We start from the raw sequence: 13943 nt of genomic DNA on the forward strand, positions 1-13943 counted from the left end.
AGCCCGCCCACACTACCATAACGCGTCTCCGACGTTCTCGATCTCATCCCTGCCCCCAACTATGGTGGCCGCCAGGTCGCCGCCTCAGCCGCACTGCCCGCAACTCACAACCTACCCATCGAGCCGCCCCACCCTAACTCCAGGGCAGCGTGCTCGCCGTGAACTCGTTGTGTCGCTTCGCCCTGACTTGGCCTGCGGTTACCTCCATCGCTACTAGGGTCACTAAACCGCCTAGCCACCGTCTAGCTAGCCTATCCTCCCTCGAACAACCTTCCTTCTAAGGCCACTGGAGATGGAGATGGAGATGAAGATGGCATACCTCGCTAGAACTCTAACGCCTTCTTACTCTCTGGCGAGGGCACTAGTGTTGGAGTGGGGGTGTGGGCATAGGCGCTGGAGGTGGAGTGGTGACGAGGGCGTGGGTGATGAAGGAAGGAGAAGTGGGGAAAGAGGAAGAAGTAGTATCATGTTGTCCGTGTGTTGTGTGTTTACTTTTGCGTATTACAAATAAACTCCATCCCTCGGTTTTCATTCTCTGACGAAAACTAAATTGACCAACGTAGAATCTAACAAATTTGAGCTATACTACTACTAGCTTTTCCCTAGTGAGTTTTCTTTGCATGGTGTCATCTCCAAACAGAGAGACTCGATGAGTGTTGGACTTGTTTTGACCTTTTGTCACGCTGTATGCTCATCTTTTTTTTCCCCTGTAATTAATTTTCTAGTCTTTCATTCCTCTCCAAATCTGTCATATTGTAAGATGGCACGGCCATATCTGCATTGTGCTGATGCTGGCGCGGTGTTATTTTCTCGTTTATATAATGCACAAATGATCTTAATGACTGCAATGACTGGCCGCCCACGCACTCGTGGATTAATTAGTTGCATAATAGTCAACCAATGCGTAGCATATTATTTCAAAATTCATGGTTGGAAAAATGGCAGTTGTTAAGTACTCAGATTTGCACTAGGATCATCAATAATAGAATCAGAAAAAAGATCAGATGGTAAAGCATTGCTGAGCTAAAAACAGACGACGCCAGCCTGCTGATGTACGCGTTGTAGAATGCCAATGGTGGGTATTGGCAACTACTTTCTCCGTCTCAAATTATAAGATGTATGATTTTTTTTGACTTCAAATTTAATTACTCGTCTTATTTGAAAAAATTATAGAAATATAATCTAATTTAAGTTATTTTTGAAGAACCTTTACTAATGAGAAACCAAGCTAAAATAAAATAAATGATATTTTATATAAATTTTTAAATAAAATGAGTGGTTAAATTAGATGTTAAAAAAGTCAAACGCAGAGGAGCAGGATCTAGTAAAACTCTGGGACCGCGATCCATCCATCCATCCAGAGCCGTGTGACGTCGTCTTCCTCGCGCGTCCTCCGCAGCTTCTTGCTTGCTCTGCTCTGCTTCGCTTTTCTTGGTCCACGGCGACCTCCGACCGAGGACCGACGGACGGCAGGCAAAGGCAGCGCAACCTCTCCTCTTCTTCCCCCTTCCATTCCTCGCTTTCGCATCTCTCTCTCAGTCTCAGCCCTCTACCCCACGCCACCAACCCCGACCCAACCCTCTCTGCTCCACCTCATCGCTGGGGCCTCGCCGCCCGCAGCCCAACTTCTGCTGACTTCGACATCCATCCCCCGCCATTCGCGCCATGATTATTCCTCCCTCCCTCCCGACTACTTCTACTTCTTCTTCTTGCTGATCCCTTCCTCTTCCCCTTCCACCAGGGCAGGAGCATCGCCCAGCTCAGCTCCTCTCGACTCCCTCCCTTGGACCCTCACCCGCCAACAACCTAGGCAGCCGGCAACGAACGAGCAATAATGGCGTCGATCCGCCGGCCGCACTCGCCGGCGAAGCAGCACCTACTGCGGCACCACCACCCGTTCGCCACCTCCTCCCCGCCCTCCTCGCCGCTCCGCCACTCCTCCTCTTCGCCCCGGACCCACCACCACCTCGCCGCCGCCGCCGCCGCCGGCGGATACCCGCACCCGTTCCTCTTCTTCACGCGCCGCCCGCTCCCACGCTTCGCGGCCTTCTTCCTGCTCGGCTCTTTCCTCGGCCTGCTCCACTTCCTCTCCCACCTCCCTCACCAGACCCCACACCTCCGCCCCTCGACTTCCCCCAACAATCCCACCACCGCCGCCGTCCTCCCCATCGTCCGCCTCCACGACGACGACGACGCAACCACCAACAAGCTGCTCGTCATCGTCACGCCCACGCGCGCGCGCGCCGCGCAGGCGTACTACCTCAGCCGGATGGGCCACACGCTGCGCCTCGTCGACCCGCCCGTCCTCTGGCTCGTCGTCGAGGCCGGCAAGCCCACGCCCGAGGCCGCCGCCACGCTGAGGGGCACCACCGTCATGCACCGCTACGTCGGCTGCTGCGACAAGCTCAACGCCTCATCCGTCGATGACGACCGGCTCCGGCTCCGACCGCACCAGATGAATGCCGCGCTCGAGCTCATCGAGAACCACCGCCTCGATGGCATTGTTTATTTCGCCGACGAGGAGGGCGTCTACTCCCTCGACCTCTTCAAACGCCTCCGCCAAGTCAGGTACTGCCCGACCGCCATTAATCAATTCTCGCCTCCTCCGGTCCTCCGCATTCAGTCCGTCAGTCACCTCATCATCACCTGTCAAATTTAAAGATCCCATCTTTGATGATGAATGAATGATTTCGTACTAGTAGTACAGTATTTATGAGTACCTTGAATGAATGATTTGTGGTTGCCCTTATCCAACAAGATTGCATTCAGCCTCTGCAATTCTATCCGATTGCAAATGCAAAGGGGGGAAAGGGAGTTTGCTTGCTGTCTAATTCTAGTGAAAGGGCCACCTTTTCCTGTTATATGCTGCCTGAATCGACTGAAAAAATTGGTACCTTTTCTTTTTCTATCTATCTCTAAGGCACTGCCAATACTGCTGCTTGTGTACTGAACATAGGACTCAAAAGTTCTTACCATTTTCCTTGTCTCAGACAGTCAGATTCTTTTCAATGTTTTGCTTTGTAGGACTTCATTGGTAGGTAATTCATACATTCTAGTATTTGTTAATTACATCTCAACTCAAGAATGTTGGTTTTATAATCTAACTGTAACATGCCAACAGTAGACCCTGCTTGCAGCTGTGAAATATGATATTCTCTGTTATTTGAGAAAATTGGATGCTTTGTATCTATAAATAAATCTGGCTGTTGACTTATTGCAAACTCCTCTCATGATTAGGAGGTTCGGCACATGGCCTGTGCCAGTGATCTCTGAAAACAGAAAGGATGGTGTGGTGCTGGAAGGCCCTGTGTGTAAACAGAACCAAGTTGTGGGGTGGCACACAAGTGAGCATGCCAGCAAGCTCCGTAGATTTCATGTTGCTATGTCGGGTTTCGCGTTCAACAGCACCATGCTCTGGGACCCCAAACTCCGCTCCCATTTGGCATGGAATTCAATCCGGCATCCCGACACAGAGAAAGAAGGTTTTCAAGTAAGTTTGCTGTTTCTGTTTTCTGATATTCTGACTGTTGAGTTAGTAAATAGGAGTATTCGTGTGTTCCTACTGCTCTTGGATAATACGTGCTCTTATCCATTTAGCAAAGTACTTATATTACATAGACAACTGATCTACTCTCTGACTGTTATGTAACGCTGGATATGTTTAATTTCACCATTATAAAATGGCTCTAGTGGAATAAAATAAGACTCTCCAATTGCTGATTAGCCATCAGACACATGGTGACCACCCGATTGGGCAGCTTTTCTAAATACTTGTTTGGACTCTATGCCGTTCTGCATGTTGTGCTGCATCTGAGATGGTTGTTACTTTGCAGGTAACCACGTTCATAGAGCAACTAGTGGAGGATGAAAGCCAGATGGAAGGCATACCCGCTGACTGCTCTCAAATAATGAACTGGCATGTGCCATTTGGATCTGAGAATCTTGCCTATCCCAAAGGATGGCGAGTTCCGACGAATCTGGATGTGGTCATTCCTCTTAAATAGTATCACCAGCTATGTTCATCAAAGCACTGACTCCTTTGACAGGTTTGTTTTATTTGTACCTTTCTGAAATCTGCTTTGGTTCTCTACATAGTTGGTACCCATTTCTTACATTCTTCAACTTGACGCTAGCAATATATACAAAAGGGTTATTCGGTCCCCTTTCAGTTGTCTTTAGCATTTCAGTGGCAGCTGCTCCACAAAATCACTGCGTGTGGCATCTCAACACACACTATTATATTAAATTAATCAGCTTATGATTGCGACACATTTCAACTTTGATGATCGGCCCTTGAACCCATATGGTTGATTACAGCCAACTCTTACTTTCTATATCCTCTTTGTTAGGTTGAAAACATTTGTGTCATATCATCTACGCCTTTCATTTTGTGTAACTGAAAGTTTGAAATAGATCAGCTCAACTTCTTTCCTGAAACATAAATAATTCAGATATTGATATCCATTTCGAAAGCATCCAATAATCTCTAGCAGATCTGCTAACGTGATTGATTGGGAGTGTGGTCCAAATTTCTTTTTGTCTGCATTCACCATCTTTATCCTTTCCACTTGTGAATATATAAGTTCACATCATGTCTAATATGTTTCTTATCTCAGCTAGAGCTAATTGCTGGTGCTGTTTTTCAGGCATATACTGTAGAAATTAAGCCATGAAGCTTTGGCTTTCAATAGTGCTGAGGAATCCCAGGTTGACTACATTGGAGAAGCAGCTCTTGAGAAGAGGAGGCTTCAGGTTCTGCGCAACCTCATGCAGAATTTCAGTTGTTATAGTCAAACTTTTGGGAAATATTTTGTAGGATGAAAATTAGTGCAGCATCAACAATGAAGCCAGCCATCTTGTTGCAAAGCCGTGCATTGTATATGTTCATGTTGTTTGTATTCTTTTTTTGTTTTCTTTTTGAGTTCACAAGCCAAAAGGCAATATATACAATACAAAGTTTTAAATCTTCTGCTTAGTTACAGATTATTTCAGGAGTTTCAGTAAAAGCATGACTGCATTAGTCACCTTATCTTCAAGAGGTGCATTTCTTGCTCTTACGTGTGATGATACTGTAAAAGTGCTAAATTTCTTGTTCCCGTATTCGTTTCTTAGCCCTAAAACCAAAAGGTGTATTTGCAGAATTTTAAATCTCCTGCGCATTACTTCATGAGCTCCAATAAAATCATGGGCCTTTTTATTTGTGGGCAAGTGCTGACATTTTGTGGTAAAATGATACTAATGCCTTGTTTAGTTCTGGCCCAAAAATTTTTCACTTCATCTTATCCAATGTTTGGACACATGCACGGAGCATTAAATATAGATAAAAAAAATAACTAATTGCACAGTTTACATGTATTTTGTGAGACTAATCTTGAGTCTAGTTAGTCTATAATTAGATATTATCGTTATAGTTACATATGTGCTACGTAATCCTAAAAAACTTTTAATAGTGCGAACTAAACAGGCCGTAACTGTATAGAAATGTTAGCGGTGGAAATTTGTATGATTTGCTATCTCAGAGCATAAATAAAAATGCAACATAATAAATCCATTCTGAGTGCAGCTCTCGGTACAACCGTAGTGAAGGCAGGTTGAGGTTTAATTTTAGTTAAGTTTATAGTAAATAATATTAGTATTTATATTTTGAACTAAATTTATTATGAAAATATAAATCTATAGTGTGGCTAGGTGGAATGAGCTCGCCAAGGCGACAGCCGACAGAAATGGTCGCCGCTTCTCCTGCCGTCGCCGCCGTCTTACTCTCAAATCCATCACATGGATGGCTATGGTATCACCAGTTAAACCAATCCTCAGGTAAAAACTTTTGCTCATTTCAATAAAAGCTTAGGCCTTGTTTAGTTCCCAAAAAAATTTACAAAATTTTTCAGATTCCTCGTCACATCGAATCTTGCGGCATATACATAGAGCATTAAATATAGATAAAAGAAATAACTAATTACACAGTTTGTTTGTAGTTTGTTAGACGAATCTTTTGAGCCTAGTTAGTTCATAATTGAACAGTATTTGTTAAATACAATCAAAAGTGCTACGGTGTTCATTTTGCAAAAGAAAAAAATTCGAAGTAAACAAGGCCTTAGTAGAGAACGATCCCTCCTGCTTACCCTTAAAAAATCCCAATCCCCATGGTAAAAATATGAGCTCCGGCGATTGATCAATCGTTCAACTGCAGATTGTCGCAACGACGACGACCAAGGTTCTATTTAGTTCCTATCTAAAAATTTTTCACCTTATCATATCTAATATTTGAACACATTTATGAAGCAATAAATATAGATTAAAAAATAATTAATTATATAGTTTACATATATTTTGTAAGACAAAGCTTTTAAATCTAATAAATTCATAATTAGATAATGATTACTATAGTTACAAATATGCTACAATATTTAAAATCTTTTTTCCGAACTAAACAAGGTCTTTATCACCAAATACTAGTAGTATGCTAGTCTTTTATACCAATTTTATTGGCGGGTCTTGTCCTACTTAGATCTTGTTTAGATTCATAAACTTTTTGGATTTAGCTACTGCAGTACTTTCATTTGTATTTGACAATTATTGTCTAACTATAGACTAACTATGGTCAAAAGATTCATTTTTGTCTCGCAAATTACAGGCAAATAATATAATTAGTTATTTTTTATCTATATTGAATGCTTTATGCATGCATCTAAAGATTCGATACGAGCCTGACGCTGATACCACCACATCATCGAGTCTTTAGAAATATGCATGAAGCATTAAATATAGATAAAAATAATTAACTGCATAATTTGCAAGACAGATCTTTTAAGCCTAATTAATTCATAGTTAAACAATAATTGATAAATACAAATAAAAATGCTACTCTGACCACGTCAAAGCACTGAAACCTGCACATCTAACGTCTGGGCGTGGCTCCTCAAGTCCTCAGCAACACTTCATCTGATCGCTTAATTCTTACACAGGCCACAGCTGATTGCTTCCGCCGGCCCTATTTGTATCGTCAGATAAGGCCACAAAGTCAGGCATCCATTTTTTATGCGAAACCTATTGTCCACTCAAATCACGTTACTGAAAAAAAAAGATTATCTCAACATCTGATACTGACAAAGCCATTCTTCTTTCTATATATGAGTAGAGACAGAGTATATGACTACTACAGAATTTGACCAGTAACAAACAATCGGCTGCAAATGCATCACCGCTACGGAATCTCAACATCTCGCTGCAATTCCTGCAAATGCCACCACCCTTTTCTTCTTCTTTTTACTGTGTTATAACAATCGACTACTACAGAAATTTAACCAATAAATCTCATCAAACAGATAAATGAAAACAAGGAGAAATTAAGAACATATTATTGGTTCGCTGTAAACTCAATGACTCTCCATCTCCACAAGACAAATCTGGTGAGCTACGATGCTGGAGAGCAAAGCCATGGGCGACAGGCATGACTCCTATAAAAGGCGCTGATGGTCGTGAGAGAGTTCTCAGTCTTCGGCTGTGCCGTGGCCATGAGGCGTGGCTTCTGTGTCACCAGCATTGTCAGCTGCCAACCTTTCCTCAAGAACCCTCTCGCCGCGCTCCCTGAAACGATTGAGATGGAATTAGCCAGCTCTTTCTTAATAAGCAATACAAAGACTTGTTTCTGAGATTCCAAACATTTCAGTAACACAGTTTCGGTCTCTAGCTGCCTTTGCACAGTAGTTTACCACTACTTTTGTGGTGCTAGCTCTGTTATTAGCACTTGAAGTTGAATGGCGTCTAGATGACTCACTCACTCGAATCTTTAAGAATTACCATCGTAATCAAAGCGAAGCACCAGCAGCAAATATGGCTGCTATAGCACAACCGATACCACCTTATCTAAATTTCTAACTAGAAGAGAATGTGCATACCTTCTTCTTGAAGCCTTGGCAGGATCTGAAATTGGGAGAGCTACTTCCGAAGGCCTAGACCTTGCACACAACATCCTATCAAACAGGTTGGCCACAGGGTCTGTAACTGGTCTGCAGAGAAAACAAAAGCAGTGAATGATATCAAAAAGTGAGATCAGTAGTGAGTGTAAAAAGAAAAAAAAAAACAGAAGATTCAAAGTACCTCATGGCAGCTGGGAATAAACTGGGGAAGGAGAAGTCATCACTGGGATCACCCTTAAGTCCAGTCAGTGGGTTCCTTTGGAAGTATCTTAGGTAAAGCCAGCTAACATACATCCCGGACACCAAAGTCGGCAAGAAGTTAATGGAATCAGGCACAATGAAGGCCATGATACTTGAGAAACATACAACAAAGAATGGCATCCACTGCGGTAGCAAGAGAGAGACAAAGAGATAAGATAACTCGGCATCAACAAGCTTGTAAGTGTTCTGAGGAATAAGTACACTAGTACAATTAAGTATAGTATAGCTGTAGGCTTAGAAATGGCTATTTGGTATACCTTTGCCTTTATTTTCCAGAAAAAGCACATAGGAAGCTCAAGGTTTGGTAAGAGTTGCTTCAGGGCCACAAGAAAGCCAGCAAGGCAACCGTGGAAACCAGAAAGTGGTGTGACCCTGCATGTCATGGCATAAGAAGGTCAGGTAATGTGCTTTTCTCAGGAAATAGCATGTTACCGTGTAACTTGAATGATGCAAAAACAACTAACAATGATCGTTTGGTATCAATGTGTCTAAACTCCAAAGATTTTTAATTAGTGACTAGAAGAGTAGCTGTTTGATATCAGTTAGTTATTCTAAAGTTCTTACTGGCAGACCTAAGAATATGATCTTATATTCACTAGAAGCAGATGTCAACACGAGCACATCAATTGACCATCTTCGCACTCGAGGAAGGCATGGGAAATAAGCACATTAAACAAAACTAAGAGCAGTGGCAGATAATGAGTATAATTAGTAATAGGCACATCTGATAGACTGAATGAAGGATTAAAACTTACAGGAAGCTCTCCTTTCCAGTGACATAGTAGAGTCCAATAGCAAAGCAGAACGCAAGAATGCCACAGATGGAGTTGATCAAAATAATGAACTTCAAGAATTCCTTGCGGCCCCATGCTGGTTCAATGTCCTTTCCACAAAAAAGAAGACCAAGAGAACTGCCAATGGCCTGTAAAAAAAGCAAAAACTCTGTTTGTTATCATTAACAACATAACAAAGGAGACTACTTTTATGCTGTCAGAGAAATGCCACTCCTTGTCTCTTGAATTTTGGAGCATAATAAGTTGCAAGCACATGGAAATTTTGCTGTTTCAAAGCGATGAGCAAACTTTAACAGCATATGTTTGCTTCAGCTTAAACATTTGATTTTGGGTGTTCTTATAACAGGGCCATGCGCTAGCAAGATCATGTTGTGCAATAGCACAAACCCCCACCCACCCACCCAAAAAAAAACAACAATTAGGTCCCCCAAATACTTCTTTCCATATACTTGGAAAATTAGAAGCATGTAACTGGCATGTTGCGAACGCGTAGCTGTTCCTTCCAAACAGCGGCGGAGGGTGAACTAAAATATAGGGGTGGCTAATTTGTCCAATGCTAATTGCAATTACACTAATGCTACAGTAATTCTTTTCTTTTAAGGAATGAAAAATAAAATAATGCCTAGAACGTTGGCGGCCACAAGCCAGCTAATGAGGGCTGTAGCCCATAGAAGAGCTCTGTAGTGGATTCTATGTGCAATTTTACTTATTAGGCTGTTATGCTAGCTTGTTTTTAAAGAAAGGAGTATACTGGTTGCTTCCTGGGCTAGTTAGCTATGGTTGCTTCATGGGCCTTCAGTGTTTTGCGGCAGGCAAGGGGGGGCGGAGCCCAGTTTCGCCTCCACTGGGCTCCGCCCCTGCTTCCAAATAAGTCCACACAGCTATCTTAGTTCTCTCTATGCACCCCAATTCAATCCTTGTTGATTTGTTGCTGCAAATTTCTTCTGCCAATCATCGTAAGAATTAATTACTCCACTTCTAACTCTCATCATACCTCATTAAAACCTTTCTGGATTGGAGGAGGTACTATGTGTTTTTCCCAAAGTAATCCTGTTCTGGTAGTATCCATCTATTTTACTCTCAACGTGCAGGCTACAATGCCATGCAACTCATCGAAGACACAAGCAAAGAAGTTGTTTGTTGCCGAGCCTGAATTGAATATGTCTATGGTTCAATCTTTAGTTTTGCAAAAGATCATCTCAATGTGAAGATAAACTTTGAGATGCTCAAAATTTGTAGATTTCATTTTGAAAGTACTATCCTGATTTCTTTTTTACACTTTTAACATTACTGCCTGGTATAATATTTTCAAAAAAATATGGATTGTTATAGAAAAGATAAACAATTTGCTATTGTCATTTCTTAGACGTAGGGTCTAACTATGGATTTTGCACCGGGCCACCAAATTCTGCAGTATGGCCCTGTGTGTCTACACTCTAGTGTATAAGATCTCAAAAGTGGTTCAAATCGAGAGAATTAAGCTCACCCCTGGGAGGACTTGCTCGATGTAACCAGCGGTGAAGACGGTCCATACATAGGGGATTGTCCTGCAAGGCGCAGACACAAGTCAAAGGAATGTCCTGGGGAGCCACCACCACCACCACTCTGCCGGGAAAAAAGGTGTTTCTTTTGAGCGTCGTGGGCAGGCAGGCAGGCAGGCACGTACTTGGAGGGGATGATGGCGAGGTAGTTGAGTGACGAGGGGAGGAGCTGGAGCAGCACGTATCCACCGATGAGCACAACGACGAGGCCCTTGCAGGTGCGCGTGAACTCCTTGCCGGGGGTCTGCAAGAACGACAGGAACCGGGTTCGGTGGCCAAGCAGTGAGCTGAATCAGATCCCAGGCGAAGCAATGGCGCGGCAGAGCAAGCAAGAAATGAAAGCAGAGGAAGGAAGGAAGAGGCGCTTACGACGGCCGGCGGAGCTCCGGCTGGCTCCGCAGATCCGGGTGCCGGAGCCGTGGCCGTCGGGTCCTGCAGCGGCTGGCTCTCCATCATCACCACCGCCGCTGCCTCCTCCTCCTCCTCCTCCTCCTCTCGCTCTCGCAGATGCAGATCTACTTCTCCTTCCTCTCCCCTTGTTGCCTTGTTTGGTGGAGACGTGGAGTGGTGGCAAATGGCAATAAGAAAGAAGGCGAGGGGGGAGGTGGGGTTGTTGGGGTTACTCTCCACTCCCGCTCCGGTCAACCCTGCTACTGCTACTGCTACTGCTAGGCTTCCCCTCTTCTCCTCTCCTCTCCTCTCCTCTCCTCTCCCACCCAAAGCTTCGCTTCCCTCTTTGCCTTCAGTCGGCCACCAGTCACAGTCAGCTCTGCCGATGCACGCCCAACACCGGACGGAAAGCGAGGGAGGAGAAGCGTCCGTTCCGTTCCGTTCCGGCCTCGCGCCCTCGCCTTGTCTATTTCGCTAACTTCCCTCCCTTGATTTTTTTTCTATGTGGGCCCATCCACCATTAATCAACTGCTAGTAATGTTTTGCCTTTTCTTCGGGCAACGTGAGTCACCAACCAACCATATGCTGAAATAAAATTGGTCGTGTTTGGCTCCCGCCACGGCTGTAGCCGTGCCACAAGAGTGGTGGACGAAACGGCCAATAGACAGTTGGCCTGACATCCAAACCAAACCCACACCAATCCAAAACATATATATATATATATATATATATATATATATATATATATATATAAAAGTCAAATCCAAACCAAATTAGACCATGATTTCAATCATCCACACCAAACCAAACCACGTATGCACTAGATCCATTAAAATACATTTTCAACCCACTATTTCACCGGCGCCTCATGCTATTGTTTCTATTTAGCCATAAACAAAAGAAAAAAATAAATAGACAGAATAAAAAATCATTGTAAACTCTATTATTTACAGCCAAACCAGTTCAGCCCATTTTAATATGGCCCAAACCAAACTGGCCCAACAGCCTTTTCAGCCTGTTTCAGTCCAAACCAATACAGCCCAAAAGTAAAACCAAACAAAAAAATCGGTTTTAACCCAAACCATTGTCAGGTTTACAGACAGTTGCATACATCGGCTTGTTCGTTTGATTAATAAGCTATAGTAATTGACTGATTTATTGTGAGAGAAAAATATTGTTGAATGACTGCTAAATTCGATTGATAAACTGAAGCGAACGGGCTGTAACCTTGCAGCTACGGTGTGTGCCAAACCTTTTTGACGATGTGTGGTGGGAGCGTTTGGTTGTTTTGGCATATGTTGTACTTGTGGCGTGGTGACTTACGACGTGCGTTAGCTGCGAGCCAAACGCGCCCAAGCAATGCATAAATGTTAATATATATATATATATGCTCGATAAAGGAAGAGAGTTGCAAAGCATATGCAAGAGAGTGTTAGGTTTGTTTTTGAGAGCCTCCTATGTAGCTTCATTGTCGGACAATAATCTAAACATCGGACATCCAAAATCAAATGTTTGGAAATATTCACGGATTGTCTACAAGTTAAGCGGACACATCTTTGTTCTAGAATGGTAGCATCAAAATCAAACGTTTGGAAATATTTACATATTGCCAACAAGTTAAGCAAACACATCTTTAGTCTCTAATGGTAGTATCTAAGACTTATATGCTGGTGAATTAATCAAGATTGGATCCATCGAGCTTTTAATTGGGGTTGAATTCAAATAGGCATAACTCATAAAGTAGCTAATTTATTAGCTGAATATGTTAATAACTATCTCATTAGTTAGACCAACCTAGCTAATTGCTAGCTAAGAGCTATTAGCTAACCAACTAATAGGTAATGTGGCATCGTTCGTGCTTTACTGTGCAAGTGAACTCCAAAGATTGTCATCTATGCACATAGTAATGAAATAGACTTTCAGTTGTCTCGGTCGTTGAATCTTAACAAAATTATCATGTGTCAATTTTGATCGATAAAAAACCAAACAATAAATTTTGACCATTTGTTTCTCTAACAAAAAATCAATATCATTGAAGATCGAGTTAGTTTGTTGAATACAAATCTATTGATAACAGTTTTTATATTCTAAATAAACTTCTATATAATTTAAATACTCCATGATAATTTTTTTTTTACTTTCACATTTGTAAAATATGTTATTATCATTGGACGAAGACAGTATACAATAGTAGCACTTTTTCCACTTTTGAGGAGCTGCTGCAAAGTGCTAACTTCGTGACGACTAGGGTTGCACAATTTGCACGTTAACAGCACGCTGTCACCTAAGCATTGTCATCCTTTTTCTTTTGGTGCTCACGAATCACGAGAGCTCTACACACTTAGCACCACGCTAAAAAGCTTATATAATATCTATATATAGTTGTTAGAATAGGCTGAAAATGATTTTGTGGAAAAAGACATGGAGTAGGAATGGATTATAGCGAGTGAGTGAGGTGGGCAGGCCGTTGCTTTCCTGATCCTAACTTTTGTTACAGTACATACCACCTAAGGGCCTGTTCGGTTAGGCATTCCTGACCTAGAACGGCCCGGAACATTTCTAGGCCAGTATAAAATATCGAATGGTTCCAGACCCGAAATAGTTCCAGGCCATTTCAGCCCAGAAACGAATGGGCCCTAAAGCGAAGCGACTTGTTCACTGCTCGTAGAGATCAGGGTAGGACGTGTTTTCGTCCATATATGTAAATGAATTTATGGTGGTTTGGAACTCTAAGTTGGATATTTTCCAAGAGTTCCAAATGATATAGTTCTGCTCCACTCTATGTTTTTAGCTAAATAGGTGTAGCTCCACTTCCGAAGAAATGTGGAGTGTGAGATAACTTAAAGGAAATAAGGAATGCTCTATTAATAAATTCCAGTTTTTTTTGTTAAGTTGCTTCATGTTGAACTTTATGGAGCAACCCCAGATAGGACCTAAACACTTATTGCATGTGAGTTTGTGTCCAAAACAACTTCATTTAGAAAACTGGAGAAAACATTATGTAGACGGTCAGTAGTTCCGAAACTTGGTGTGAACTG

The 13943-nt window shown here is 42.6% G+C and overlaps 2 protein-coding genes across 2 annotated transcripts; one reads left to right on the forward strand and one right to left on the reverse strand.

Moving 5' to 3' along the window:
- On the forward strand, positions 1384-5044 carry LOC8056947 (probable glucuronosyltransferase Os04g0103100). The gene is made up of 4 exons (XM_002445960.2): positions 1384-2568; positions 3238-3490; positions 3834-4046; positions 4647-5044. Exons 1-3 carry the CDS (start codon positions 1835-1837, stop codon positions 4002-4004), a joined length of 1158 nt encoding a protein of 385 aa, XP_002446005.1. The 5' UTR covers positions 1384-1834; the 3' UTR covers positions 4005-4046; positions 4647-5044.
- On the reverse strand, positions 7099-11310 carry LOC8056948 (rhomboid-like protein 19). Its single transcript, XM_002447360.2, has 8 exons — positions 10885-11310; positions 10641-10759; positions 10461-10521; positions 8936-9102; positions 8438-8552; positions 8101-8303; positions 7899-8009; positions 7099-7587 (listed from the first exon to the last, which is right to left on the reverse strand). The coding sequence occupies exons 1-8, from the start codon at positions 10969-10971 to the stop codon at positions 7491-7493; spliced, it is 960 nt and encodes a 319-aa protein (XP_002447405.1). The 5' UTR covers positions 10972-11310; the 3' UTR covers positions 7099-7490.

This window comes from Sorghum bicolor, chromosome 6, assembly GCF_000003195.3.
Source record: "Sorghum bicolor cultivar BTx623 chromosome 6, Sorghum_bicolor_NCBIv3, whole genome shotgun sequence".
NCBI classification, from domain to species: domain Eukaryota; kingdom Viridiplantae; phylum Streptophyta; class Magnoliopsida; order Poales; family Poaceae; genus Sorghum; species Sorghum bicolor.

Excerpts from the sequence above, each read along its gene's own strand:
- LOC8056947 (XM_002445960.2), top strand. The coding sequence starts at position 1,835 with ATGGCGTCGATCCGCCGGCCGCACTCGCCGGCGAAGCAGCACCTACTG. Across the intron at positions 2,569-3,237 it reads AAACGCCTCCGCCAAGTCAG|GAGGTTCGGCACATGGCCTG; the intron begins GTACTGCCCGAC and ends TCTCATGATTAG. Across the intron at positions 3,491-3,833 it reads CAGAGAAAGAAGGTTTTCAA|GTAACCACGTTCATAGAGCA; the intron begins GTAAGTTTGCTG and ends GTTACTTTGCAG.
- LOC8056948 (XM_002447360.2), bottom strand. The coding sequence starts at position 10,971 with ATGATGGAGAGCCAGCCGCTGCAGGACCCGACGGCCACGGCTCCGGCA. Across the intron at positions 10,522-10,640 it reads CTCGCCATCATCCCCTCCAA|GACAATCCCCTATGTATGGA; the intron begins GTACGTGCCTGC and ends TGCGCCTTGCAG. Across the intron at positions 8,304-8,437 it reads TCTGGAAAATAAAGGCAAAG|TGGATGCCATTCTTTGTTGT; the intron begins GTATACCAAATA and ends TTGCTACCGCAG.